This window comes from Tauraco erythrolophus, chromosome 19 (assembly GCF_009769465.1).
Source record: "Tauraco erythrolophus isolate bTauEry1 chromosome 19, bTauEry1.pri, whole genome shotgun sequence".
NCBI lineage: Eukaryota > Metazoa > Chordata > Aves > Musophagiformes > Musophagidae > Tauraco > Tauraco erythrolophus.
In genome coordinates, this window is record NC_141483.1 from 12,829,285 (window position 1) to 12,856,067 (window position 26,783).

Here is a 26,783-nt window from a genome sequence, read left to right on the forward strand (position 1 = left end):
CTCCATGAACAAGAACTGTGAACAGATAGAAATTTAACCTTCATGCAGGAGGCTCAAGTTCAGGAACAGACAAGGGAACAGGCCTGCAGGTTGCTGGTGAGTTTCCATGCGTGGCGCAGTCCGGATGCAGTCGATCTCTGTAAGGAGGCAGCATAGCTGCTAGTAGTCCCTGTTGCTTTCAGAATCCATACGATGGCTTTGGTTCTTGAAGCACTCTCCCTTCTCTGTTGAAGGCCAGAACTTGGTGGCAGGTGGAGAGGGTGCTGTCCAAAATCTAAAGAGAAGTTCTGGTTAGGCAATTGGGGTTCTTAACAGGATTAAACCAGGAACGTGTACTTCACTAGTGGCTTCAAAGTAACGGTAACAAAGAAGATGCAGCTGCATGTATTTGCGTAAAATGGGAAGCTGCCAAAAGGAGTGAAGACACCAAAATGCCCAAGCTTAACTGCAGCGTAGCATAAACAGAATAAATGACTAATTCACTACTGTACAATCACATCTAAAGCCCAAGATGGGATATCTGGGACATCTAATACATATGGAGCTATGGATACTTTAAGAAAATACAGTATTAAGAGGCAGAGTTAATTACGTCACACCTTGGATTCTGTTGCCTTCGGAGGCAGCTTTCAACACATGTTGTTCTTCATCAGCAATGACTGAATTTTACCTTGGAACTGAAGAACATGATTGACCAACCCTCACTTGAGCAATGCCTTCCACCCCAATGCTCACCACCACTCCAGGCAAGATTTGTAAAGCTTCTGTTTACCCTGCATTCAGAATCGAGCAGGACAGAGCATTTGTTCAGCTAACAGATGCGATGGAGGCGAGTGGTGAATGGTGTCTCTTCCATCAGCACGTCTGTTTACACCACCAGAACCAGCATCTGAACCTGGTCCCTGTTCATAAAGGATTTCTGTCAGCAGAGGCATTGCCTGAGTAAGGATGGAAAGTTAAAACCTTTTAGGGTTGTTCCCCTGATGTACTGGAACTCCTGTGAAGCATCGTAAGTTATCATCTGGGCAGGCAGAGATCTATGGAACATTTTTTTTGTCTCCATTAACAGTGGTGGAAGGTTTATTGTTCCTTTTTAACAAGGATTGGTTTATCACCTTCTGAACTTGGCAGAAAAAACGACTGCCGGATGTGATTAACGAGATGATGGCAGACAGACGTAGGGATACATGATTGCTTTTCTCACTTCAGTTTTACCATCACAGCAGGTATTTCAGTTGTAGGAAGCCCTGCATCATCTGCTCGTTTGAAAACTGGGTGTAAGTACCACGACAAATGCTTCCCTTCCTCTACTAGGGCAAGTCAGTATTTCACATTTATTTCTTATCCAATTGTTGCATCTCTTTAAAATGCTTTTTTCTTTCTAGGTTTTCCTTTGCTCTTCTTTTTTTCTCCTGCTTCTTCTTCTCTGATGCTTTCTTCTCTTTAAAAACATCACTATCTTCACCTTTGTAGAATAGGTCAACTTTTTGCTGCAGGATTTCTCTGGCTATCTTTCGGTTCTGCTCCACTGATCTTGTTTGATGACACTGAAGAAATAAAACAGGACATTTTTATTGAAACTTTAACCTGTTTATTCTTCGGCTTTCCCTTTCAGTCTACATATTCCTGCCATTACAGTAAAGAAAATCCCTTCTCCCGCAGCCAAGAGCATCCTCCTACCAAGAACTGTTATAACTTTTGTATCCCAATGATATATTTTGGAAAGACTGCCTAATAATTACTTGCTACTGTTAACTTGTCAGACTGGCTTTTGCATTGATCTTCAAGTCTGTCAGCAAACAAGATTGCTTCCATGTAACCTTGGAAAGCTGCTTCTGAGTTTAACTGGACTGTGTCTTCCGCTTGTGATAGGGAAGCAGAGATCAATTTCCAAGTATGAATCAACAAGAAGTAGGTGAGGGTAATGCTTAAGAAGAATCTGCAAAGCGAGTATCGTCGACTCGTTACAGAAGTCACTGTAACCGCCTCACAGGAGATCAGCTATGACCTCAGGTTTATTTATTTACCCATTGCCAAACCTGCTTCTCGCTGAGATTCTTTACAATCCAGATAAACTTTTCCTCCATGACATTTGCACTGCGATCATGTTTTACTGTGAAAGGAGACTTGGCAGACAAGACGCAATTTGTGACTTAGTGAAATAAACCATAATTACCTTCACTACAATACCAGATGGAATATGCTTCAGGACCACACAGTTGTTTGTCTTATTTGTGGCTTGACCTCCTGGGCCATCGCCTCTTACAAACTGTTCTTTTAATTCTGCCTCACTTAGTCCAAGGAGATCGAAAGAGGAGTTCTTTCCTGCTGCCTGAAGGAAGGGCACTCTGGGCAGAGAAAATTCCTGCTTCCTTAAAATCCGCAGTCTCCATGATGGTGCTCGTACTTCTCTCAGTAAGAATGTAAAATGAAATAAACTTGGAACATTCATACGGAAACGAGGACAGTTTCTCCGGTGTGAAACCTGAAATAGAAGTAAGGATTGGAGTTTACCATGAGAATCCCTGTTCTCAGGTGATCTAGTTCAGCTGCATGTCTTAAGCGGCATTTTGATACTCAGATTTATTTGCAAGGATATTTGAACTGGTTTCATAGGCATTTGCTTGAAATGTTTACCATTCCAAATGGAATTTCGGTTCTCATTGGAATTAGGTTTCTTAAAATGGTCAAGATTATTATTTTGTTGTTGAAAGGAATCTGGAAAACAGTAAATAAATTAATACCCCAACCAACACTTGGAAATACTAAAGATACAGGAAAAAAAAAGGAAAGAGGCTATTTCTGTCTTGCAGTCTGACTGGGGAGCCTTTGCTGATGCTCCACTCATGCCCAGGTTGTGTCTTGCTGGCAACAGTACCCACAGTTCACATGTTGATACATGCTTGAGCTACACCAAGGGAGGACAGGTGAGGGTGTGGGAGTCCTCTGAGAGTGCCTTGAACAGTGCTCTGAACTGCTGGGAGAAGCCCGCTGGAACCAGCAGCAAATTTACGTAATATAACTGGACTAAGAATATCTCGGCTTCCCACGTTTGCTGGCTTACAGTCATGGAAGACTGCAAAGAAGAGGTGGAGGGAAAACAAAACAAAAAAAGGAACAAGACTGTACGTAGAACATTTCTGTCCCAAGGACACGGATACCAGAAGTCAGGTCTGACAGAGCAGAGCTCAAGCAGAACACAAAGATGGATTTTCACCTGTGAGAATGATGCAGGACTGCACAGTGCAAACGCCCGTGTAACTGTACACAGCAGAACTCTGGTGTGTGTGTTTGCACTTACGGACTGATACATGAATCCGAGTGCTGAGATTCCTGTTGTATGCTCACAGAGAACGAGGAACACCAGGTTCTCTTGCTGTCAAACGGCACTCTGCAACACAGCACTGGTAAGCAATGAAAACAACACCTGCTGCTACACTTGAAATATGATTCAGAAGAAAATAATTCAGCACATGAAGATGTAGCACTTGGCAATACACTTCCACAAAAGTTGAACACAACTGCTGAAATGAAAATAATTTTAAGAAGGCTTTTATTGGCAAGTAAATGTGTCCACTTGGTGGCACTAGAAGGTAGTCCCATGTTTTTTTTTTCTGAAAAAAAACATGCAGAAAAAATGAGAACTACTCCCTAGTTCTGAAGGGAGCCTTTACTCAGCAGCGCGTGATGTGGGCACTGCCCATTGAAGGTCGCCCGCGTGGAACCAACTCCGAGCCGCCTGGCCGCAGTGGGCAAGTCAGGGTGAGAAACCATGGTCACCGCAAGCCCAGTCCCACCGCTCGACACTACAGGTGTAAACCAGGACTAAACCTCGAGGATACCAGCGAGTTTTCTGGAGGTCTCACTTAGCACAGAAGGTCTCCAAGAAACAGATGCCTTATAATGCAAAAACCATCGTAATGCCTTAACGCTAAAAAAAAAAAAGCTTCTCTTAGGAGATTTTTAAGCATAGACTACAAAGGGGCTGTGCCAGTAAGAATCATTTTTTAAGCGCAGTGAACAGAGGAGCCCGGCCGCTCTCAGCTCCCCGGGAAGGACACCGGGCAGCACCGGCGGTGGTGGGCAGCTGGTTAAACTGGGTTTTAGAGCAGCTGCTGCGCCGCAGAGCTCGCACAAGCGACTGCGGCTGGTGTCCCGTACCCCCGCAAACACAGCGAGCAGCAGGATTTCGGGAGCAGCTCCGGCGCAGCCTGGCAGCCACCGCGCCCCGGTAACGAGATACGGGCAGCGGCCGCCCGACATGCGGCCCCGGCCCGCTGCCCCCGCTCCGCGCTGAAGCCACGGACCGGGCCGGCTTGGGCAGCGCCGCGGGCCCGGGACACTCCGCGGGCCGTCCCGCGGCCATCTCTTACCTCCGCCCCCTCCGGGCACCGCACTGCGCAGGCGCGCTCGGCTGCGTGCGCAGTCCCGCACACCACCGCTCCTCGGAGCCCACCTCTGCGCATGCGCGCCCCGTGGAGGAGGGCGTTACCGCCAGGCTAAGTGGCACCGGGGAAGCCAATCGCTGCGCAAGGGGCGGGCTTACGCACGCCTTCCACCCACTACCAATCGGGTTCTGGGAAACCGTGAGGCGCGTAGCCGCACTAGCCAATCCCCTCGCGGTAGAGCGCGTACTTTTCTCCATAGCGAATCAGAGCGGAAGGCGCCGCCTGGCGCGCGGTCAAGACGGCCTATCATCGAGGCGGGCTCTGTCTCGAGCGCCCTCTGCCCCACCGCGTTCAAAACTCGCTGGCCAATCGCCGGGAAGGAGGCGGTGGGCCGCGCCTGGGTATCGCCTGACGGTCGCCGGAGGCGGCAGCTCTCGGCGCGCGGCGGACGCCTCCTCCTTAGCTCCCAGAAATGCAGGTAGGAACCGGGCGAGCCTCGGGGGCAGGTGGCGGGGCCGGAGCCGGCAGCGTCGCTGCGCTCGGCCGTGTCCCAGCGCTGCGAGGCCGCCTCCACCGCAACGCCCCTTTCCCCGACGAGTGGCGGGCCCGCCAGCCAATCCGAGGCGGCGGCTCTGTCAACATCCCGGAGCGCGAGGGGGCTGCTGGCCAATGGGAGTGTGGGGGCGGAGTCCCGGGGGCGGGGCGGGGCTGGCGGCGGGGGTCGCGCGTGAAGGGGCCCCGAGGGGAGGGGCGGCCCGTGAGGAGAGCGGGGTCCGAGGGGTCGGTCGTGAGGAGGGGCCCGGCGGGGCGCGCGGAGTTGGGGAGGGGGTCGCTCCGCGAGGGGAGCCGGCCCCCGGGGTCAGGCGTGGCGAGGGGGTGCCGCTTGTGCGGGGCGGCGGGTCCTTAGAGGGGCTCAGCCGTTAGGGCCAGGGCGTTCCCCAGAGCACCGGGGCTTTAGAGCCTCGTGGTCCCTTCTCCGAGTCCCTCGCGAGGTCTGTGGGGAGACGGGGGCCTGGCAGCGGGGGAGGAACCGGGGCCGAGGCGCCCCGTCATCCCGGAAAGCCCTGCGAGGAGCAGCCGCGGTCGGATCTCGCTCGGGAGGAGGCGCAGAACCGCGGTCTGCGGGTGTGTGCGGGCCCGGGTGCTCGCAGCCAAATCCGCGCTGATACAAGTCAAAATCACTTGCGGCTTGTTTTGTGTAATCCTGCTCCTTTGCACAGGGACGTGGCTGCGGAAGGACGGTGGTGTGCTGTGGAAGCAATAGCGGACAGCTTAGCTGTTCCTCAGCCCAGTCAGAGCTCACGTAGTGTTTTATTTCGTTGCGAACAGGCTCCTAATGAGGTTATGAAACCAGCCTGTGTCACAGCTAAGTCCCACCCATCTGCTGTGCTGCTGAGATAGGCCACCCATGATTTCATCCTGGGGAGCTGGGGGTGACAGATGTAGCCCCCCCATTGCCATCCAGCTGCTCCAGAGACACTGGCATCTTCTGCTTTGTCTGTCAGGCTAAGTGCCTGACAACCTTCAAGTCTTCCAGACTTCTGACCACTAGAAAAAGAAAAAAGGCTTTTTTTTTTTTTTTCTCCTTTGATTTATCCCAAGAAGCTCTGCCAAAGGGATATATTTGTCTGTGATAACTTCCTTCTAATTCTTGCATATTCAGCCCTACTGAAAGGAGACAGCTTGAGTGAGTACCTGGAAAACATTTCTGCTGAAGCCAAACAAGCTCCAGTAAAACAGGGAAAAACTGGACAGTCGTCCATCAGTTTCCTTCTGGTGGAAATAATTTTATATTCTTCTGAAACTATCTGTTAGAGATATATCTCTATAAACTTAGACATGATTAAAACTTAAATCTGTAAAAGCTAGTAGCGTGTCCTTGTAAGCCCTGTAAAGAAGAATGGTCATGCTTTGAAGGTGGTGTCCTTTAAGGCAGCAGGGATTTATTCTTAGTATTATCACAGACTACTAGGATGATATTTCTTAATGTCCCTTTATGTTCTCCACCCGTGAAATGATTGTAAGGTTTTTCTTCAGTGTTAGAACGCAGGATGAATTCACCAGGGTGTAGAAGATGCTGAAACAAGCACTAGAGAAGAACTGATTAATCAATGTATTTTAAGCGTTTTCTTAGTGAAAGTATGGAAAGTGGAAGAATATTTTAGTTTCTCTACAGCCATTCTTGTGAACTGCTGCTTTGAGTGCTGTAAGACCGCTGCACAAGTATTTTGTATTTATATATTTAACTTCCAGTTAACAGCTGCTGTTTTTAACTGCTCTGGGATTCCTGTTTGACTATGGGACGTTTTTTTGTTAATTGGTACGAACTGTAGTGCAAAACAGTTTCAAAGCTTTTTGAATTAATGCTGTACAGTAATAATAATAAGAAGCATTCTGTGAAAACAACAAAACAAACTTAAGCCAAATATTACGCACACGAGTAGCAGAATTGGTCAACTGCAGTCTAACTCAGCGGGTCTCGATTTTATTTTTTGGTGGGTGTGTGCCTTCCAGTGAAGGTGCAGATCCCCGTTCAGCAGATTTAAATAGGCCCTTTCACAGAAGTCTCAAAAACTGTCTGTGGAGCCTCAGACTTAAAAAAACAACCAACAAAGCCCCAACAACACTGTTCTACCTGGAATGTTTTGGATTCAGGCACCCTTTACAGCCCAGAATAGATGTGTGATGCACAGCTAGGAATCTCTTTGGTTTGTAGGAGTCCCAGCAAGTAGAAGGCTGACTAAATAGCACCGGCTTGCAAACAGTAGCACAGGACAAGGAAGAGAGGTTGTTTTTTGAATCCCAGCACTTTCTGGGGTGGTTTGGCTGAAACAACCAGCAAATTCTGTTTCTTCAATCAACAAAGTCAAATGGCTTTTTAAAATAGGAGAGCGATGCTTATTACTTCTTTATATTTTCAGGGTAATGTCATACTTGAGCCTAAGATATGGAAAACTGTGACGTGGTGAATACTGCGCAAGAAATTCCGTCATCTTCTGCAGACTTGGATGTCAGAAATACCCACAGCTCTGTCTGTAACTTGAATTGTAACAGGTAACGTGTGGAAGGAATTCCTAACAAATGCTATTTTTGTTTTGCTTAGTTAGTATGCTTTTACAGTAATATTGTTACTAAGGTGAAATAATATGTAATACTCTGATATATTTGAAGTTTTTTTTTAAATTTGCAAGTATAATCCTTGATAAAAAAAACCTTACTGAAAGAACTGTTAAGTCTTCCTTAAAAACTTAGTAACTTCCGTTGCCTTGTGTCTCTTAGAATGGAGGGGGGAAGCCTGTCTTGGGCAAAGTGTGAGAGGCTGTTTTTTGGAAAGACCATGCATTATGCTAAGTCATTTGTAGAGAACAGCAGCCTAGAAAAAGTGAATAGTTTTTCTGTGCAATGCTCAAGGTATTCCCAGTGAATAAGAAAGGCAAATACAGACTAATGGCCTAAGTGACAGATTATCACAGAATCATAGACTGGTTTGGGTTGGAAGGAACCTCAAAGATCATCTTGTTCCAACCCCCCTGCCATGGGCAGGGACACCCTCCACTACACCAAGTTGCCCAAAGCCCCTTCCAACCTGGCCTTGAACACTTCCAGGGATGGGGCAGCCACAACTTCTCTGGGCAACCTGTTCCAGTGCCTTACCACCCTCTGAGTGAAAAATTTCTTCCTTCTATCTAATCTAAATCTCCCCTCTTTCCGTTTAAATCCATTGCCCCTTGTCTTATCACTACACACCCTTGGAAAAAAGTCCCTCTCCAGCTTCCTTGTAGCCCCTTTAAGTACTGGAAGGCTGCTAGAAGGTCTCCCCGGAGCCTTCTGTTCTCCAGGCTGAACAGCCCCAACTCTCTCAGCCTGTCTCCATAGCAGAGGTGCTCCAGCCCTCGGATCATCTTCGTGGCCTCCTCTGGACTCGCTCCAGCAGCTCCATGTCCTTCTTGTGCTGGGGACTCCAGAGCTGAGCAGTATTCCAGGTGATGTCTCACGAGAGCAGAGGGGCAGAATCACCTCTCTCAGCCTGCTTAGGAGATTAGGAGAGGTTCTTCTTGACTGACCTGTGAAGATGAGAGTTCCAGGTTGCTTACTGCACGTGTAAGTCCTCAAAAGGAGGCAGTAGTCTTGGACATCATAAATCATTGTTACACAGGAGTTTGTATCTGTGAGCTTCGGACCTCAGAACCTACGAAGAAGCAGATAGGTTTGACCAAAAGCAGTATTTATTGATGTTTGTGCTAGTGAGCAGTAACGTCTGTGCTGATTATGCTGTCTCCTTTTGGGAAGCAACTGCATATTATATGTAGGATAAGAGTCATGCTGTGGATTCTTTGACATTTTTTGAAAAACATCCTCATTCTTATGAACGTACTAGGGCTTTTTTCAGCATGATGAGGTTCACAACACAAACTAAGTGTGTAATTCTGTTATGGCTGCATAGCATATGTAGTGTATTATTTTGGCTACCGTATTGGACAACTGGCACAATAAATAATTGAGATGTTTTTTTCCTCATGTTTCACTAGAAGTTCCCTATCCAATCCCAATGGAGTTTCTGGTTACTCAGGGAATACCAGGTCCTCATTAACGCCTGGTTCTGTCGAGCTGCTTGCCTCATTTATGCAAGATATCCAGAACATTGGAAATGCTGACTCAGACATTGTGAAGAGCTGTGAGGTATTTGATGTTAAGGTTTATTTTTATATATATATATTTAAATTATATTCATGTATTGGCTTTGCATTTTGAAAGATGGATCTGGTGATGCTATAGCTCAGCAGTAAGGTCTGTGTATGTCCGTGTTTATTCTCATGGTGGGACAAAGCCTTTTACAATGTATGAGCTAATCACATGGATGGATTTTATTGCATTTTATCTTAACTTTTTACAAATCTTAGCTCTTAGTATTTTACAATACAGATGTGAATTTTTTTTTTCAAAGTTACGGTACTTAAAGATGGCAAGTTTTTGAACTGAAAAATTTAAACCTTTAAAATCATAGCACTTCAAACTGGTCTGAAGTGATCCTAGAAATCAGAAATTTTCTTTCTAAAAGTGGCTCTGTTTTAGTTGAATTATTTATTTATTCCATTTGTAAAGGTGCATAGATAAGTTTGTTTTCAGATCTAAAACAACACAAAAATCATAACGTAGGCTCAATGAGCTAGTTCTCTCAAATCCTTTTTTTTTTTAATGTTGTTTTTGTCCTTTTTTATTTTAAATTTTGTCATTATTTTTAGTCTCCATAAGGAACATCAGGTTTCCACACCATGGGCTTGTTCCTGCAGAATTTTTGAGCTTTCTGGCTGTGGTCCATCAAACTGTCTCTTGACAGATGCTTAATTTGGTGCTCTTTAACAGCTCCAAGAAAAGAATATAGATGTCTGTGTCTAAGCGTGTGCATTCCGTGTCCCACGTCCTATGCTTCAAGTGTCAGGCTCCATAAACGTTAGCGTAAAATAGTTTTTAAAACTCAGATTTTACCACATTTTAGAAACTTCACATATTTGTGTGGGGTTTTTTTATTATCTTTTTGTTTTCACTAAATAGTTATGCATCGTGGCCTTCAGCTGGGTTGTTGAAGGGAAGAGTTTCTTATGGAAGCGAATGGTTCACTGGACATAGGGATGTTTAATTATCAGTTTGAAAATTCCCTTTATTTATGGAACTGGAATTAACCTTTCCAAAACTTGCCTGTACTTTCCTGCCAGTTGTTTCTACTTTAAGTAACTTGATTTTTTAAAATCTAACTCTCTTCCCTTGTTCTGTTTGTTTGTTTTAAACCAAACTTAAATTGTAGAGATGTATTATCTTGCTGTCTCTTTTTTTTAAGTGGATGTCTCCATAGTGAATTGTTTCCATTGATGGACATGACAGGGTTCTGCATGTATTGTGGGGTGGACAACCACAGTGCTGTTATTAAACTTTGTATTATGACAAGACCTCAGTGTAAGACTACAAATCCGTTGTGTGGCTAGAGTAAAAGCTAAGAGGTGCAACCTGACTGTCCTTTAATTGTTTTACTTTGTGATTTAATAGACAAGGTGGCTACAGTTACTGAGACTGGTGGAAAAGCAATGTCAAGAACAAATAGTTGCACAGCAAGAGCAGTTCCACCATCAAATCCAAGTAAGTAATGATTTGTTCATGTAGGTAGGTTAAGTTGAATGTTTCTTTTCTCTCCCCTGCCCCTCCCCTCCAAAACTATACAATATGATCTGTGGCAGTCCTGTGTTTTTCAGTAACTATATTGGGCCTGATAATTCAGGCAGGCAGTTAATGGAAGTGGATGACTGGAATGCTGATTTACAGGATGCATATTTGAGGCAGCCTTGGCTATTTAACAAAGTGACTGGTAGGAACCATTTCATAAGTGAAGATTCTTGGATTATTTGTTTTCAACTGCTTTTTTTTCCACAAACATTTGTTTCAGAATGCCCACAAGATAATTGAATTTTGTAGGTACAAGCTGTTCTTTATTAACTGTTAGACTATCATTCCTAGTTTTGAGAACATTGTGGTTTTCTCTTCATTAGAAAATATTCTGCAACTTGAATTTCCCTCATCTAGACAGTATATAGCATAGGAGAACATTCACTGTAATAGCTGAACACTTACTTAATCCTTCAGTTTAACTTAGTCTTCTTTCTAAGAATGAAAAGTGACCCGTGTGAAGATTCACGTTTTTTTTTTGCTGAACCATATTTATCCATTAAACCAGAAGAAATGTGTGTATATATGTATGAGACAGTAATTCTATAAATATATAATGCTTAATATCTTCATCATTTTGGTTGCTGTTTTTCCCTTCCCTTTCCTGATGCCCTCTACACTAGTAGTAATCAACAGTTCCTGAACTGATTAACAAGAGGTACTGTCCTTTTATCCTATCTCCTCTTCTCCCCTCTCACCTCTCCACCTTCCCTCCCCATTCCCATCTTGTTATCTTTGTCCCACCAGTGTTTCCTTCCCCTTGTATTTCCTTCCTCTGACTGTAGTGGTTTAATTCACTTGTTGCTGATCGTGGTCTTGACTAATCCACTGTGTTGGCTTTGCCAGTTTTTTGTCTGTTTTGATAGGAAGGGCTGCCTCTGGAAGAGCTGAGTTGGTGTTATCAGCAGGGACTTACTAACTGCATGAATTGCCCCACTGAATAGAAAACCAACAGCTATAACTTCCTTTCAGTTGTATGAGCATGGTAGATAAAATAAATGGAGCTATTCCAAACTTCAACTGGTATGCCAGTGACCTAGTGAAAATACTGAAATACTGGCAACTCGATGCGTTTTAATCATAATAAAAAGACAAAAATAGTAATCTACTATTTGGGATAGAAAAGCAAGGTGCTGCATATTGACATGACTCTGAGATAAGGTTTGCTGTGTGCTGTGTTTCAAGACCAACTGTGCTTGTAAAAACACATCTTCATCCATGTGAAAACATGGATCAAAAGACCTTGAGTTCATTTTGGAATCAATGGGATCAGTTTTTGGCTTATGTGATTTATATATTAGAAGACACATGTGCTAATGACAAACTGTCACCACCTATAGATCATCCTAAAATCAGAATTAATTGATGAGGATTTAAAAAATAAAAAGTTACCTACAGTCTCCAAACTCTGTAGAAATGTCATCTTATTTTTCCCAGGTCTATTCTTCTTTTGGAATTATTTGTGACTCTGCAAAGACAAGTAAAAGTGCTCTTTAATTGGAATAGTAGCCTTTCACTTTCCCTAACAAGGTATTAATGACAAAGATTAAATGTCAGCAGAGAATCTAATCAGTTTGGTGTTCCTCCCTCCCCTCCCCCCCAGCTCTGTTTCTTCCCTTTGTTCTCCTTTCCCTACCTTCCTCACAGAGCTGAATCACGGAATTAAAATGCAAATGATTGCTGCAGTCAGGACTGAAATCATGAGCACAACAAAAAACTTTGTTATGGCAGAAAACTTCGTCCCTGTTTTTTTTTTTGTTTGGGTTTGGTGGTGTGTTGGTTTTTTTGTTGTGTGTTTTTTTTTTTTTTTGCATAGCAAGGCTGAGCTGAAATTCAGTTGCTAATTCTATTGCTAGTTAGTAAAACACGAGGCTTGGTTCTGACTAATTACATGTAGGTTCCTCTGAAATTATTGGTTTTTTATTTCTTACTTTAAGAGAACAAATGATTTTTGTTCAGTCCATGCTTTCAGCTTGCTATTCGTATGTGAATAATGTACTGTATTTCGGTGAAAAAGTATTAGTAGAGTTCCATGTTCTTAATTATTGCAAGTTGCATTTGTTTTTTTTTTTTTTTTTTCCCCTGAGGGAGCTAGTTTGAAATGTGTTCTTGAAAACAATTACCTACTCTGGTCTTGTAATGTGTAATAAGAGTTGCGTGCTCACGCAGAGTTCAGTAATGTCGGTAAAACTCTGCAGAAGTGCTGACTGCTGGCCAAAGGACACAGCCATGGCCACCAGCATGAAACCTTTTTGTAGCCCTTGTCAAAAGCATTAGTTGTTTCTCAGAGCTGTTTCAGTATACCAGTGCACAACTGTAAAACTTTAAAAAAAAATTGCTTCTCTAATACACTGAGATAACACTTGGCAGCCATTGTAGACTAAAGAGTAAGTAATCTGTTAAATCTAGTGATTGGGCTATACGTTTGCTCCACTCCATCAGATTCCAAACCAATCCAAATGTAAATCTTTGTATTCTGTGAACTGCCTAATAGCATATTATCTAAATCAGATGTTTTAAAGTCAAGTTTTATGCAGCTGATCTGACAGAGATACATTATTCCTATTAGCATAACAGAGTAATGGGTTATACTTCCATTCAAGCATCCTTGCAATCTTTAAAAATGAGTATAAATTCTTTTAGACCTGAATTTAGCAAAAGACTTTTGTCCACTTCTGATGACATCCCTAGGTAGTTTATATTTCGTCAGCTGGCTGGTGGGTAACTATAGTTCTGAAGGCAGGTAGTGAAGACTTGCATGCATAGGTTTTTACATTAATAAATGACTACTGAGACCTGTAATTCACTGCATGGAATGAAGGATTGTTACCATGCACATTTTACTGTTACGCATACATCTTTATGCATGAAATGTCCACACATCGAAAATTTTGCGTTATTTCAAAAAAATACTCTAATTCTCTCACTAATAATGTGAATTGAAGATGCATCAAAATATAGATGTGATTTGTAGCACGATCTCACAGGAGTTTTGCCTTTTCTTTTTCTGTAGCTGATTCAGGATGAGGTAAGGCAGTTAGTGAAATTGCAGACCAGCAACTGGGGCGCCAGCAAGAGCAGAAGTTTGCCTGCTGAGCTTACAGACACTTTTTCATGGCTAGAAACTCAAATGGGGATGCGTTCCGAAGGCTTTGAAGAAAATGAGTGTGCAGTCAATCAACTTCGATCTAACAAAGCAGAAAGTCGGCCAAATGCATCTGATCTGCATCAGGAATGTTTTGCAAAGGATGCTTCAGTGAGTAGTGGGTATGGAATACTTGCTGCTTCTGAGCTGAGCCCTGGCAACTCTAATGACCTTAATAAGCGCGCAGCCTACGTGGACAAAACTTCTCAGGAACAGGGTGATGCAGCAGTATTGAGGAGTGACGCAGCTGTAGCCAGTGTTCAAAAGAAAAGAGAACTTTCCTCCCAAAAAGTAGAGGAAAACTTTTCATCAGGAAGGAATGATATTTTAGTTTTTCCTTCTGAATTTGAACATAAAGTTGATGAAGCTCAATGTGGGAAAAAACCCAGGTAAGTGATAGACTTTCCAAATATGTTCATTTATTGAAGACAGCCCCCTTCAGTGGACAGCTGTTGGTAGCTGGAAACATGTAAGAATTGAATGGAACCTCTGGATTGTAAAAAATACTATGACGACTGATAGATAAATTTATTTTTTAAATAAATTTAAAAATGTTTCTGTGTAATGCATATCTGCATCTGCAGTATTTATCTGTTGTAGGTACAATGGGGGGAAAAATATGAAAATCTACTTTCTACTGCAAATGTGAGCTAAGATACAGTTTGTATATAGTGTTCATCTGCGCACCAGAATTTTTGGTGCTGATTCCAATTTTATGTGACTATTATGCTCAGCCAGTCTTTTTTTGCTAGCTTGTACACATGTGTTACAGTAATAAATCGTATCAGACAACAGCCAAACACCTTTGGGGGGTTTTGTTGTTGTTTTTTTTTTTGTCGATCTTTCTTTGTTTTGCTCTATTCAATATGTGGGTGGATCTGGCAAGGGTTTTTTTGAAGGACTGGCCTGCTGATTTGGCAGGAATACTGACCAAGCACTGCTCTGGGTGCACAGAATTCAACCATGTACTTGACTGTCCCCGTTACTGGACGGTAACGGCAGCGGCTTCGTGTTGTCAGAGCAGTGCCAGAGATCTCGTGTTGCCTGTGAGTCCCTGATAGTAGTTTGCAGAGATAAAAACTTTCTCTCTACTGGGAAAACAGAGTTCTGACACTGAACTTGCATTTTGCTAGTAGGTAATAAAACAAAGAACCAGCTTGCTTTAGAGAGTTTGGTTTGGAAATGTGTTATTTTGGCATATGAGGTAGATCATAACCTCATTGATGTCTGTTCTCTTCCTCCCTTCTGTTGGGATTGATTCCAGTATTTGATTCATGTTGCACTGTTCCATGAGGGGGGTAGCTGCAGTTCATGGACTGCCAGGGAACCTTACAGCTGGAGATGCTGCATTCAAGACTATTTTTCAGTTTAAGAAACCTTTCTAAGACAACTTCTGAAATAATTAATGTATGATTTTTTTTTGGTCCTTTTTATAAAAAAAAATTACAAGGTTTTTTTCTTTGAAATTTCTTCGGTTTGCCTTATGAACTCGATTTGAAGGAAGAAAAAGGTTCAGACCAAAGTGGAATAGTTCCATTAACCCAAACTGTTGTTGTTTTTTGGTTTTTAGTTGTAACCTTTTTTCATTCTGTGTCCTAAACTGGGACAATGTGTAGTTTTTCAAAGTGTCACTTTTTAACAGAATGGTAGAATTGTTCCACATGTACCTCTCAGAAGAATTTCAGGGTGTCTCTATTTGTTTCTGGTCTTCTGCTTTTTTAATTCTCTTTTCCTTTTTTTTTTTCCTGTGTTTCGTTCTATACCTTGTTCCCATCTTTCTTATCCTTGAAGATTCTCTTGAGTTGGAAGTCATCTCTAGCGTGTCTTAGCTGACATCTTTATGACCAGATTGGAAACACAATAAGGAAAAACACCGCAGTTACATTCCAGCTTAATTTTGTACTTTTGATTAGGATCTGCTTGAACAGACCAAAAAATAGTTGTCTGGCCAAAAATGTGGAGCTCTTTGTTATGATTTTTTGTTTTGAAGTATGAAAGCCATTTTGATTATGGGTGCAGTTCATTAGCACCTTTTCTTTCAGTGATTTGTTTGTGGTGGGTTGTTGTTGTTTTATTTTCCTTAAAAAAAAAAAAAAAGCACCCTAAAACATTTCAGCACTCCTTACTTCATACCGTTTCTCAAAAATGCACAAACATGCCTCTATTTCACCCTGAAGAAATTGTTTCTGCAGGGATCGTGTGTCCACTGAAAAAGGCATGTGTACTTAAGGTATGTGTGTGTTTCTTACCATCTAGTAAATCTTTAACGTCATGGGCACAAAAGCTGAAACAAAACCAACCAAAAAGAATAAATGCAGAAGAATACGTGAACTCTATGCAAGAAAATGAGCAAGTAAAGGAATTACCCCTTGAAAATGTAAGTCTCTTTTTAATTTGCCTTATGATGGTTTTTCTAATTTTTTTCTTGTCACTGGTATTTTTTCAGTGTTCTAGTACATGTTCTGTATGTGTGAACACATGTTCACACGTGTTTTCATACTTAGCTTTAAGCCTTTGAGTAGTGGTGTTCCCATTCATATCTGTAAAGTTCACGGGGGCAGGGTTTACTTCTTGGATCATTCCATACTTGCTCACATGGGTAAATTAACACAAAAATTAGGCAAGGAATAAATAAGCCAAATATCCAAGTGACATGCACTCTTTTCTTACAGAGGTAATAGTCACATTCTCAGTGGAAGCTTCAGGTCATGGTAATTTATTGTGCCCTATAATTTTTGGAAGGATCTTTGATTTCAGCTGGTAGTGTCTCTCTGAATACACAGAGCTCTCGGTGTCTGGAGGCGTTGACTACTTTCTTCAGGACAGTGTTCTTCTAGATTAGGGTTTCAAATCGCAGGGATTTTTTGATTTAGTTTGGTTTGGACATTTTTAGTGTTCTTAGCAGTCTCTTATGCTAAAATCCAACCTTTTTTTTTTCTATTTTTTTTTGGTACTGTTTATGTGAGAATAATACATTCTTTTATGCCTGTGTATAAGTATGATCTGACTAACTTGAACTACTTCAAGCACAGTTACAGCACTGGTTACTAAAAATATCCAACCCCTACAACAGACATGTAGGAAACCTAATTGGCTTTTTAGGACCCTTTGTAGTGATGCCTATTGCTGTGACTGCTGGATTGGCTCAAAATACTTCTTTTAAGAAGAATTTGGTTCATCCACCATATTCTGCAATTAATAATTGTGTGTCCGCAAATGTGATTATTTTGGAGAGAGGAGTTTAATCAGATGTATTTCTGGTCCAAAAGGACATTATGCAACATGGTTGTGTGAATAATCGTCATACATGTAACTAGGAAGCTGTAGAATTACTTTTAAGTATCTAAATTGTCACAAACCCCTCTCCTTATGCTATTTTTAAGGAAATTATTCTTGAAACTCTGTGAATGACTCCACTTGCAAGAGAACAGGAGAACTAGCAAATACGAATCACTTGGTTCAAGGCAGGGTCTCTTTTCTTTCCTGTGGTCACTTTGAGGGCGATCCAGAAAGGGTCAGAGTAGCTGTTTGGACTGTCTCCAGTCTTCTATTGTCAGTGGAAACAAGATGTTACTTTAAGGGGGTATTTCAAACCAGGAGTCAAATTTATCTGCTGTGGATTGTCAGTTTTCTTTGTCAGCTTTTGAAAATACCTTTATCTTTCTATTCCTTTTCAAGAATTCAGTTGATACCCCTTCATTTTCCTTTCTTCCTCCTTAGGCAAAGGAGAATACCTAAATAAAAACATTAAGAGGGACAAAATAGCCTTGAGGTGAGATGGTACTTCATGCAAAAACTTGAAAAACTTTAGTTCTAATCTTTTTTCCCCCCTTCCTTACTTTTGTTAACTCAATGGTTACTATCCTGTTCTAGTCCTCAGTTGTATGAGCTGTATAAATTTGCCAAGTAGCATGACTGTTAGGGATTTTGGTTTCATTACAGCAGCTTAAGTACAGCAGAAAAGAGCAATATAAGGCCCCTTCCAACCCAAACCATTCTGTGATAATATAAGATGAACATTTTAAAGCTAGCTGCCCTTACTCAGTTGCTTTTGTGTCATTGTGTTATATCAATGACACTTCTTTGTTTGAGGAAGAGGAGAGTTGGGGCAAAGCTTAAATTCTGTGATTTTTTTTTTTTTTCCCATGTGTTGGTCCCACCCTTTTCAAAGTTATTACTGTAATCAGTTGGGGAAGTTGCTTAGGAAGTTTGGAGTGATGAGCAGAAGGATATGTAGCATCTTGTCTCTCTAAGATGATAGTATTTGCCTCCAGATTTGTGGTAGGTGGAGTCATAGCAGCTGAATGTAAGAAATTCTGATCCTAGGATGAGGAAAGAGTAATGCTTTCTTGGTAGGTCATTCCTCTATATACTTGCACCTCTTAAGGAGCAAGAAAGTTTAGATGACTATCCAAAATGGGTATTTTTGTAACAGTTAATCTCAAAAATGCTCCTCAAGTGGACAGGCACATGACTTGGAAAATACCAGTATCTCTTAATGATGTGGCTTAGTGTAGTTCCTGTTTTGGATGTGATTGCCCTGAATATAAATTGTATAGGATTGGATTGTGCTGTATAATTAAATTTAATGTCTTTGCTTAAAAAGACTAATAATATTTACATGCAATTTTAAAAAAATTGTACCCTTGATTTTTTTTTTTGTGAATTTTTCCTTATAAATTTTTTTTTCATTGTCATTTTTAGACAAACCTTACTGATGCTGCTTTGCCACCTTACACTTTTTACCTCAATCAACCGAACGAAAGTCCCAATTCCTTAGTGTCTGAAGCTTCAGGTATAGTTAATTTCTTGTACTTAAATTTCCTTTTTTTTCACTCATTTTTTAGAACTCTTAGTAGAATGCATCTCTGATAATTTTGGGGAGGAGAGGAGGGTTTGAGCACCGACGAGCTATTGAACTTCAGTATAACATAATTCTGCTTTTCTTGCTCTTGCATTTCAAACTGATGGTAGCTCCTGTGTGTCACTGCTAGGACATGCAGCAATTTTTTTTCTTCAGATTTCTCCATGTTTCAAAGCTGAGTTTTATGTTTAAAACTGTTTCAATAACGTAATTACTATTAAAATCATGGTGAGGTATCAAATGATCTTTCAAATATTAGCATCATTGGCGTAGTAATCAGAGGAGTGCACGATACCAGAGGCAGAATTCCCGTAAGCCAAGGGCATGATTCAGTGATTGCGTGAAGAGACGAGAACAAAATGATGCAGTCTGCAATACGGTGACTCTTTAATTGAGAGTGAGGGTGGGGTGTTGCTTTTCTGTGTTTTGGTTTTGCTTTTGTTGTTCTGGGATGTGTGTGTGAGGGGTGGTTATTGGTGGTGTTTTGGGGGTTTGTGTGTTGGCTATTTTTATTTTTAATTTTGAGTGAAAGCCAAACAACTAATTCACATGTTTTGATCGTAACAGGGTGGATTCTTTTCAGTAACAGGGGCAGAGATGCAGCCCTGTAAACTGTATTTATTGCTTCTTCACAACCCATTGAGAGAGGGACACACATGAGAAATTGAAGTGGGATTAAGACTGTGTCTGTTCCTCTTGTGCCATCCCTCTTAGTCCGGGTAGTCTGTCTTTTTGCCTGCTGCAGTGTGCTGTTGAGTACCAAACTGAAGGGTCTGTAGTACCAACTGGCTGTCTAGGATTATTCCTTGGGTAATACATGCTTTGAGTGCTATACTGGAATGGGTAGAAATGTTCAAGTTTGTGGTAAATGAGGATTTATTCCTTGAACACCAAAGAGTAAATGTTTTCACTGATTTGTAGCTGGCCTTACTGATGCCGTGTGGTGTGGCACTGAGTATGTTGCTTGCGCTTTGCACTGAGATTTTTTGGAACTTCTGGCAACAAATGCTTTAGTGAGATTCTTAAGCAATAGATGCAAGTAATTAATACAGTGTTCTTGTTAGCTGATGAAGTAACATCTTACTAATTAATTTTCAGATTCCTATTCTATATCCTTGAACATGAAATTTGGTTTTTTTTTTTTTTATTGTTTCTTATCAGGACTTTCGTACTGGAAATTAGACGAGAAGGAGATGTATCACTCCTTACCAGAGAATTTCAGAAGTGAGTTTGCTGATATTTTCTCCACAAAAGTATCACCAGATCAGGTAAACTTTGTACGTGTTTTAAAAGTTTTCTGATAGTTGCTTGTCATCTTTGCTTTTTCTATGAGGAAAAGAATCAGCCCTCCAGAAGCTCACTTTTCTGAGAGCGCTCTTTTGTTAGCTCAGTCTCTCATATTCTGTTCCTTCGCTATTCATTTACCCCTGTTAAAGGCACTTGGAATTTATTGACCTTCTTTTGTCATTTAAAAGAAATTATGTGTATAGGAGATGAAAAGAGACTAGTACACTAAAGATGTATGTGCCTCTTTAAAGACTTCTTTACATTGTGCGCGTTGAATAAAACTGCCCTCTTGTTCTGAACAGATTTATTAGCTAAACCCACCCCGCAACTCGTTTATCTATATTGGGGATGAAGGATTGTGTTCAGATAAACTAACGTAGCAATTTTTCCTGTTGAAGTTGTCTTCTGCTGATGAAACAAAGCTGTCATCATTGAAGGATATTTATCATAAAAGACAAAGAGAAAATAAGCAGCTGCCAGACCGGAATTTTATGCCCTCTTCCCGGTCCAGTCACCCACCAGAGGTAACATTATCTTCTTTACTTCACATCTCAGTTTGAAGATATGATAGGGTACAGACTGGTTTCTCAAGAGTTGGCCCCTGCTGCCATCTCCAGTGTTATGCTGGAACAGCAATTTGTGCAGCCGTGTGATGAACCAGACTGGGAAGGGATCCAGCTGAAAAGAGCCTCTAAGAATTCCCTGGGTAAAGAAGCACCTTTGCTGCACAACCTTGAGGATGGTGCAGGGATGAATCTGCTTCTGCTGAGGCTGCAGCTGATGAAATGCACGTGGAACTGCAGGTGCAGAAGCAGAGGTTTCTTACTGCTTCCCTCAAGACGAGTTCATTCCACCCGTGAAACAGAAGAGGCACAGATCGTGGAAATATTCTTTATCCTATCACCTTATACAGCTTTGAGTCTTGTAAAAAATCCAGTAATGATGGCCACTATGGAACTATTTTTTTCATATAATCCATGAAGTGATTTTTGTAGCTGTACAAAGTTATTGTTTCAACCTACAAGCAAACATCATAGTTCTTCTGTTTACATAACTGAAACTTCAAAAGTTTTCTAGACAGCTACATATCTAACATCTGGTATGTTAGATAAAGTCTTTTATTCTTAATGGAAACTTAGGAACTCAAATTGCAAACGTTGGGAATATGTATCATCATCTAAGCTGCTACAGGTTCCTTCGTCTTGCTTGTCACTACCAAGTGATTGTAGTAATATTCAGTGTGATTCCTGCAAGGTATTATGTGGATTACTAATGTCTTCAGATAAACTCCATTTACAAGAACAAGAGGTAATGCTAAAAAAATTGTGATTTAAAACTTATTTCCTAGATCTTGACGTTGGATCCAACCCTGCATATGAAACCAGGTCAGCAGAACCCAGGGCGCTGTTTTTTCAATATTCCTGAAGAGGCTACTCCTTTTTCTCCAGACTCTATGGCGGAGCCTGGATTTTCAAGTCATTGTGACACAGACTCTGTTTCACAGACAAGTAATTCATCTCAGTTAGACGATTCTCCAAAATACTCTGCCAGCAGCAGAGCTGTGCATTTAGACCTGTGGAGAAATCACCCATTCCAAATGGAAAACGAGACCAGCTGTCCCTTTCCAATGGCATATACGGATGCTAATAATGATAATTCAGTCAACACTGAGGAGGAAGAAACACTGACTCTAACTCCATCTTCTGTTACTCAGTGTGCTGACAACAGTTTGCCAGAATACAGTCTTTCAGCGACATCTGTTGAAGATCCTGTGATAATGTCAAAGTAAGTAATGTGGTTTTTTTTCTCTTTTAAAAGTCATAGAGTTGGTACTTTCATGAAAGAAGTGAAACTTAACAGTAGTAGTAAAACGAACAGAATAATCATAGAATAAGAGATATGTTTGCTTAGAACATGGCTGGACATTGCTGTGTTTTTTTGTTGTTGTTTTTTTTTTTTCTTCTCCCTTTCTTTTACTTTTTTCTCCTCTGAAGTACAGATGGTGTATAAATAACAGTCACTTGCCACTTCTTACAATTGTCTTTCTTTAGACTCTACTATTTAAGCTAAGGCACAGTATTTGTTTTCTGTCTTCCTTGGGTGTCAAAGCCTTAACTGGAAGGCAAAACAATTTTCTGTGTTTTAGTGATTTGGTTATTTCTGGTTATAGGTTAAAATAAAAATACGTGCTTCCTTCCTAGGCTGTATCAGGGAGTTAATTTAGACAGAGAATTTCAAAGTTCTGTGAGGGTTATGTTTTCCTGTTTACAGTCAGATGGTGGGAGAAGCTCAGAATTACTGTACTTCGGAAAAATAAATATCCCCTGCTCACTATTGAAGCTCGTGGACAAGCAGACATGAGATGCGTTCCATGTGTGAGGGCTTATGCAGGAGTCGTGGTTTCAAGGGAGTTCGGTGTTTGGATTTTCCTGTTTCAATTTTGTGTGCAGAGTTTCTAGTGCACGGCAAAGGAGAGAAGAGAGACTGAAGCTTTGTGTTGTATTTGGGCCTTAAAGGGGGCCTACAGGAAAGCTGGAGAGGGACTTTTTCCAAGGGCATGTAGTGACAGGACAAGGGGCAATGGCTTTAAATTGAAAGAGGGCAGATTTAGATTGGATATAAGGAAGAAATTTTTCACTCAGAGGGTGGTGAGGCACTGGCACAGGTTGCCCAGAGAAGTTGTAGGTGCCCCATCCCTGGCAGTGTTCAAGGTCAGGTTGGATGGGGCTTTGGGCAACCTGGTGTAGTGGAGGGTGTCCCTGCCCATGGCAGGGGGGTTGGAACGAGATGATCTTTGAGGTTCCTTCCAACCCAAACCATTCTGTGATTCTGTTTATATGTATCATTGGTATTAATATGAGGACTCCTGTGCAAGCCTGGGGTATCTGACACTGCTGCCTTGGATGATGAAGCTTTCTTTGCTTTAATTGGGATGCAGCAGAGTTCTGTAAGAGATATATATGCCGAGTTCATTATGTGTGAATGAGTACAGCACTGCGTGGTCATGCGGATAGCTGGAAACTTTTTTTGTTCTTAATTTTGAATGTAGGATTAGGCAGAACTTGAGGGAGAAACATGCTCGACACATAGCTGATCTGCGAGCTTACTATGACTCCGAGATACATAGTTTGAAACAGCAGCTAGAAGCAAGCCATAAAAGTGCTTCATCTGAAGACTGGAAGAAAATCAATCAAAATCTGGTTGACAGGTACTGTTTGTCCTTACTTGTCCTCTTCCTCTGTTATATGATACTCAGTTTTTCAAGTGGAAAGAATATGCTTGTCTAGAATACCTTGAAATGTTTATGTCACTCTTCAATTCTGAAGACTTCATTCACATCTATGATGCTAATGTTTTCCTATTAAATATAAATTTTGTGTTGTTTAATGCAGCTGTTTAAGATTAGTTTAAATTATTGTTAGGCAGCAAGTGTGACGTTAGGACCAGAGGTCATCTTTGAGCTGATTTTTGCTGAAGCCAGTGTAAGTTTTGCTCAAGAAAGGCTGGCAGGCAGAGGTAGTCCTAAGCAATTTGTAATGAAGGTGTCTGTTGTAAGGTAGTGCTCACCTCTCGTGCTGGTGAACATCATCCTTCTTTACGTTTCATGTCAAAACTACAGATGCTATAGGACCAATCTTGAATTCATTGTTGGCTCTAAATTAACAGTCATTGCTCTTTGGCTAGATACTACTGCGAGACTGTGTGTCTCACCTATATCCACTAGATATAGCTTGAATGTTTGCTATGTATAAGTTCTATGTAATTTGTATATCATTATTGCTAATCAAAATACATATTACAAATTTAGACAACCAAAATACTTTACAAAATTGATGTCCTTCAGAATAATTGAAAAAGTGTGTGAGTAGTCTTGTCCATGTCTTCCAGCTTGAGTGTGTTGTATCTATTAATAAATGACTGCTCGGGAGTCACTTTTGAGTTAAAGTAGCTTGCAGTATGATTTGAGTCATTAATTATCACATGACATTATCAATTAGTTGAAGTAGAACTCTGCTCTGGTGCACCTCTGCTGCTTTTTGTTCTGCAGCTCTTATGCTCTGAGCCACCTGGGGCGTCTGCACGTGGTCCCAGTTTGCTGCTTGCCTGCCGTCAGCAGCAGAGACACTGGGTGCTCGCTGCAGTGACTGAAGGCGATGGGAGGAAGGAAAAAAGGCTATAAAGTGTAGATTTATTATTCTAAAATTTCAAGAGGTTTTTGTAATCTATATCTTCTGAATAGGTGTGACCAATTAGATGCAGCTCTGAATGAAGCAAGTGCTCGCATAAAAGACCTTGAAAATAAGAATAATGTACTAGAAAAGCAAGTGGTAAGTGTATGTTCTTAATTCAAGTTGCTTTTTAACTGAAAGGGTGAGAGAACACACATGTTCATTATTAAGATGATCTGTGTTTCCATATGTTTATCTCTTTTTATTTTCACCCTGTCTCCTTAATCTGTGACATCAGCCAATGTTACGCTGGTGACTCTTCTAGCTGAGTTTCTTAAGACTCCCTACTTGAATCATCGTGACTTTTTTTTATCAACAACCTTTCCAGCTTAGCAGAGATCAAAGAAAGTCTAAGAGTGAAATAATGTGATGTCTTCGATGTCTCTCTTTAGATATTTTTTTTTTTTAAATTGATTTAATTACTTTCTCTTTGACTTCTTATTAGAGCTGTGATAAAAGCAACTCTCATCTGCTCTGAGGCAAAAATCCTGTCTTCCTGAGTACCTTTGTATAGTCTTTCTGGCCAGGTCAGACTAGTTTGCTTATATCTATTCATCAAAGAACGGGACGCTCAGTTGTGAAGACGCCTGGAGAGACTAATTTCACCTTCTTTAAACATTTTTCTATGCTGGGAAGCAAGACATTCAGATTGGGATTAGAGGCCCAGCCTCTAGATATTTCAAGTCCTATAAAGTAAATACGTTTTGGGGGTTTTTAGTCTTCGTTTTCTTTCATTATGCTTCACAGAAATGAGCAAAAATCTTAGTTCATGAACAGATGTGCCCTTGTTTTCTATTTAGATGATTTTAGATTATGATTTGTACTGAAATAAATCTGCTAGGTAAACATTATAGTGAATGCTTTTTCCTCTTCCAGACGGATTGGAGAGAACGCTTCTATGCAGTCAGTAATACTTCCAAAGTTTTGCAAGAACGTATTGAAGAAATGCGCACAAATAACAAAGAGAAGGATAACACCATCAGTCGGCTAAAATCGAGGCTTAAAGACCTAGAGGAAGCATTTGAAAAGGCTTACAAGTTATCCGATAATAAAAACACAAGGCTAAAGGAAGAAAATAAAATGTTTCAAAACGTAAGAAAATGGGCTGTGGTGTTTACAGTTGCACGCTATGTTACAAACACAGCAAGTCCTGGATGTTTTGGAAAACTACTCAGAGTTTACTACTCAGTCTTAATGCACAGCTAAGAACTGAAATTATTCAGCTGACTACTTAGATGGCTAGGTGTTAGGTGGTATTATGGTCCTAACAGATATTTAAAAACAATTATTTAAGGCAGCGTGTACTTGATGTGATAACACTTGTCATGGTCTGTCTCAAATGAACAATGCTATTAGCTCATTTGATTTTTAGAGGTATACAGGAAAGTATTTTAGAAAGTTATTTTTTCCTGTCTTAAGCTTAGTGGGGATGGACTGAATTTTTCATAATTCATCACAACTTGCTAAAACTGTTAATTGTGTATAGTTTTAGACTGAATCAAAGGAATTGTTCCTCTGATTCTTCAGTAATAGCTCTATGAAATGTTTAAATGGATTGGCAAAATGAATATTAGCTGTAAAAGCTACTTCAAGCTTTAACTCCTTTTTTAGAATTAATTTCAAAATACGAAGTCAGCTTTAAAGTCAGTGAGGAATTTTACCAGTTCATTCAGCTCCTTCGGTTTCTTCAGAGATAAATCATTTGAAAATTAGAAATACATTGTGTAAGGAGCTCTGTCTCCTCTTGCCCTGTCTGTAACTTTTTGTTCCCATTAGAAGATGCTAGAACTTAACAATTACTATTAAAGTACACTGTGTACCCCTTTTATTGCTTCTGCATATGTTAGACAAGCAATTTAGATGATTTTACAGCAGTCAACAAAACTATTAATTGTATATGGTCTCAGTGTAGGTCTGTGTGTTCTTTTTTTTGTTTTGTTTTAGCTTTTAGGAGAATATGAGTCCCTTGGAAAAGAACATGAAAGAGTAAAGGTAAGTACAGACTAGTTAATTAAAAAAACAAACATGCAATATTTGTGATAGTGTGCCATCGAATTAACTTATTTTGAAAAAGATCAAACTGAAAGATCCACAGTTATCTTAACTGATAGCTTCTTACTACATCTTCAGAGCCCTGGAGGGAAAAGGGAGGAGTTTGGTATTGTTTTCCTGTCGTAAATGTCAAAAATACTGCAGAGTCAAAGCCAAAGAAATTGAATGGACCTCCTTTCAAATAGGAAGGAGCCTTTAATGTATTGTTTTCAAGGCTGATGTAGTTACGTGTTTTTCTTTTTCTGCACTTCTGTAGTTTCTGTGCTTTTTACTTTTTTCCTTGTGTACTTGTAGGATACATTAAATACAACTGAAAACAAATTGCTTGATGCAAACACACAGATTTCTGATTTGAAAAGGTAAAAGTGAAACTGCCTTATTACTATTTTAACAATATGAAATATAGACTATGGCCTAAACGTTTACTCTTAGGTTGTGAAGACTGTAGATCTGCAAGTTGTAATTACACCTTACGAAGTGTTTCATCTTGCCTTACGTTACTTTGTACACATTGTAAAAATCTTCTTATTTTAGGATGTGTGTTTTCTACTTCCTTGATCACCACATCTTCCAGTGGGATGTAGTTAATTGCTTCCTTTCTG

General features: G+C 40.8%; 2 protein-coding genes across 9 annotated transcripts in view; one reads left to right on the top strand and one right to left on the bottom strand.

Moving 5' to 3' along the window:
* On the bottom strand, nucleotides 1-4,398 carry MTRFR (mitochondrial translation release factor in rescue). Of its 5 annotated transcripts, none has more exons than XR_015222713.1 (4): nucleotides 3,218-4,101; nucleotides 2,177-2,485; nucleotides 773-1,547; nucleotides 1-274 (listed from the first exon to the last, which is right to left on the bottom strand). XR_015222713.1 is itself a non-coding variant. In XM_086623530.1 (4 exons), exons 2-4 carry the CDS (start codon nucleotides 3,311-3,313, stop codon nucleotides 1,335-1,337), a joined length of 618 nt encoding a protein of 205 aa, XP_086479656.1. In that variant the 5' UTR covers nucleotides 3,314-3,404; nucleotides 4,374-4,388; the 3' UTR covers nucleotides 1-1,334. The 5 variants fall into 5 exon arrangements, 4 of the variants coding, with proteins under 4 accessions (XP_086479656.1, XP_086479658.1, XP_086479655.1 ...); XM_086623530.1 differs by adding an exon at nucleotides 4,374-4,388 and having other exon boundaries at nucleotides 1-1,547; nucleotides 3,218-3,404; XM_086623532.1 differs by lacking the exon at nucleotides 3,218-4,101 and adding an exon at nucleotides 4,374-4,398 and having other exon boundaries at nucleotides 1-1,547.
* A 370-nt stretch (nucleotides 4,399-4,768) lies between these two features.
* Nucleotides 4,769-26,783, top strand: part of MPHOSPH9 (M-phase phosphoprotein 9) — a 32,671-nt gene continuing 10,656 nt past the window's right edge. Inside the window, exons 1-15 of one of the 4 annotated variants that reach the window (XM_086623802.1) lie at nucleotides 4,769-4,866; nucleotides 7,310-7,442; nucleotides 8,915-9,068; nucleotides 10,431-10,520; nucleotides 13,618-14,138; nucleotides 16,006-16,126; nucleotides 18,454-18,544; nucleotides 19,775-19,881; nucleotides 20,299-20,424; nucleotides 21,249-21,685; nucleotides 22,950-23,108; nucleotides 24,141-24,228; nucleotides 25,006-25,221; nucleotides 26,074-26,121; nucleotides 26,476-26,540. In XM_086623802.1, coding sequence (XP_086479928.1) covers nucleotides 7,336-7,442; nucleotides 8,915-9,068; nucleotides 10,431-10,520; nucleotides 13,618-14,138; nucleotides 16,006-16,126; nucleotides 18,454-18,544; nucleotides 19,775-19,881; nucleotides 20,299-20,424; nucleotides 21,249-21,685; nucleotides 22,950-23,108; nucleotides 24,141-24,228; nucleotides 25,006-25,221; nucleotides 26,074-26,121; nucleotides 26,476-26,540 — 2,330 coding nt within the window. In that variant the 5' untranslated portion in view covers nucleotides 4,769-4,866; nucleotides 7,310-7,335. Of the gene's footprint in view, nucleotides 4,867-5,764; nucleotides 6,076-7,309; nucleotides 7,443-8,914; nucleotides 9,069-10,430; nucleotides 10,521-13,617; nucleotides 14,139-16,005; nucleotides 16,127-18,453; nucleotides 18,545-19,774; nucleotides 19,882-20,298; nucleotides 20,425-21,248; nucleotides 21,686-22,949; nucleotides 23,109-24,140; nucleotides 24,229-25,005; nucleotides 25,222-26,073; nucleotides 26,122-26,475; nucleotides 26,541-26,783 lie in introns of those variants that run through there. The other 3 variants (XM_086623804.1, XM_086623803.1, XM_086623805.1) reach the window with 3 other exon arrangements.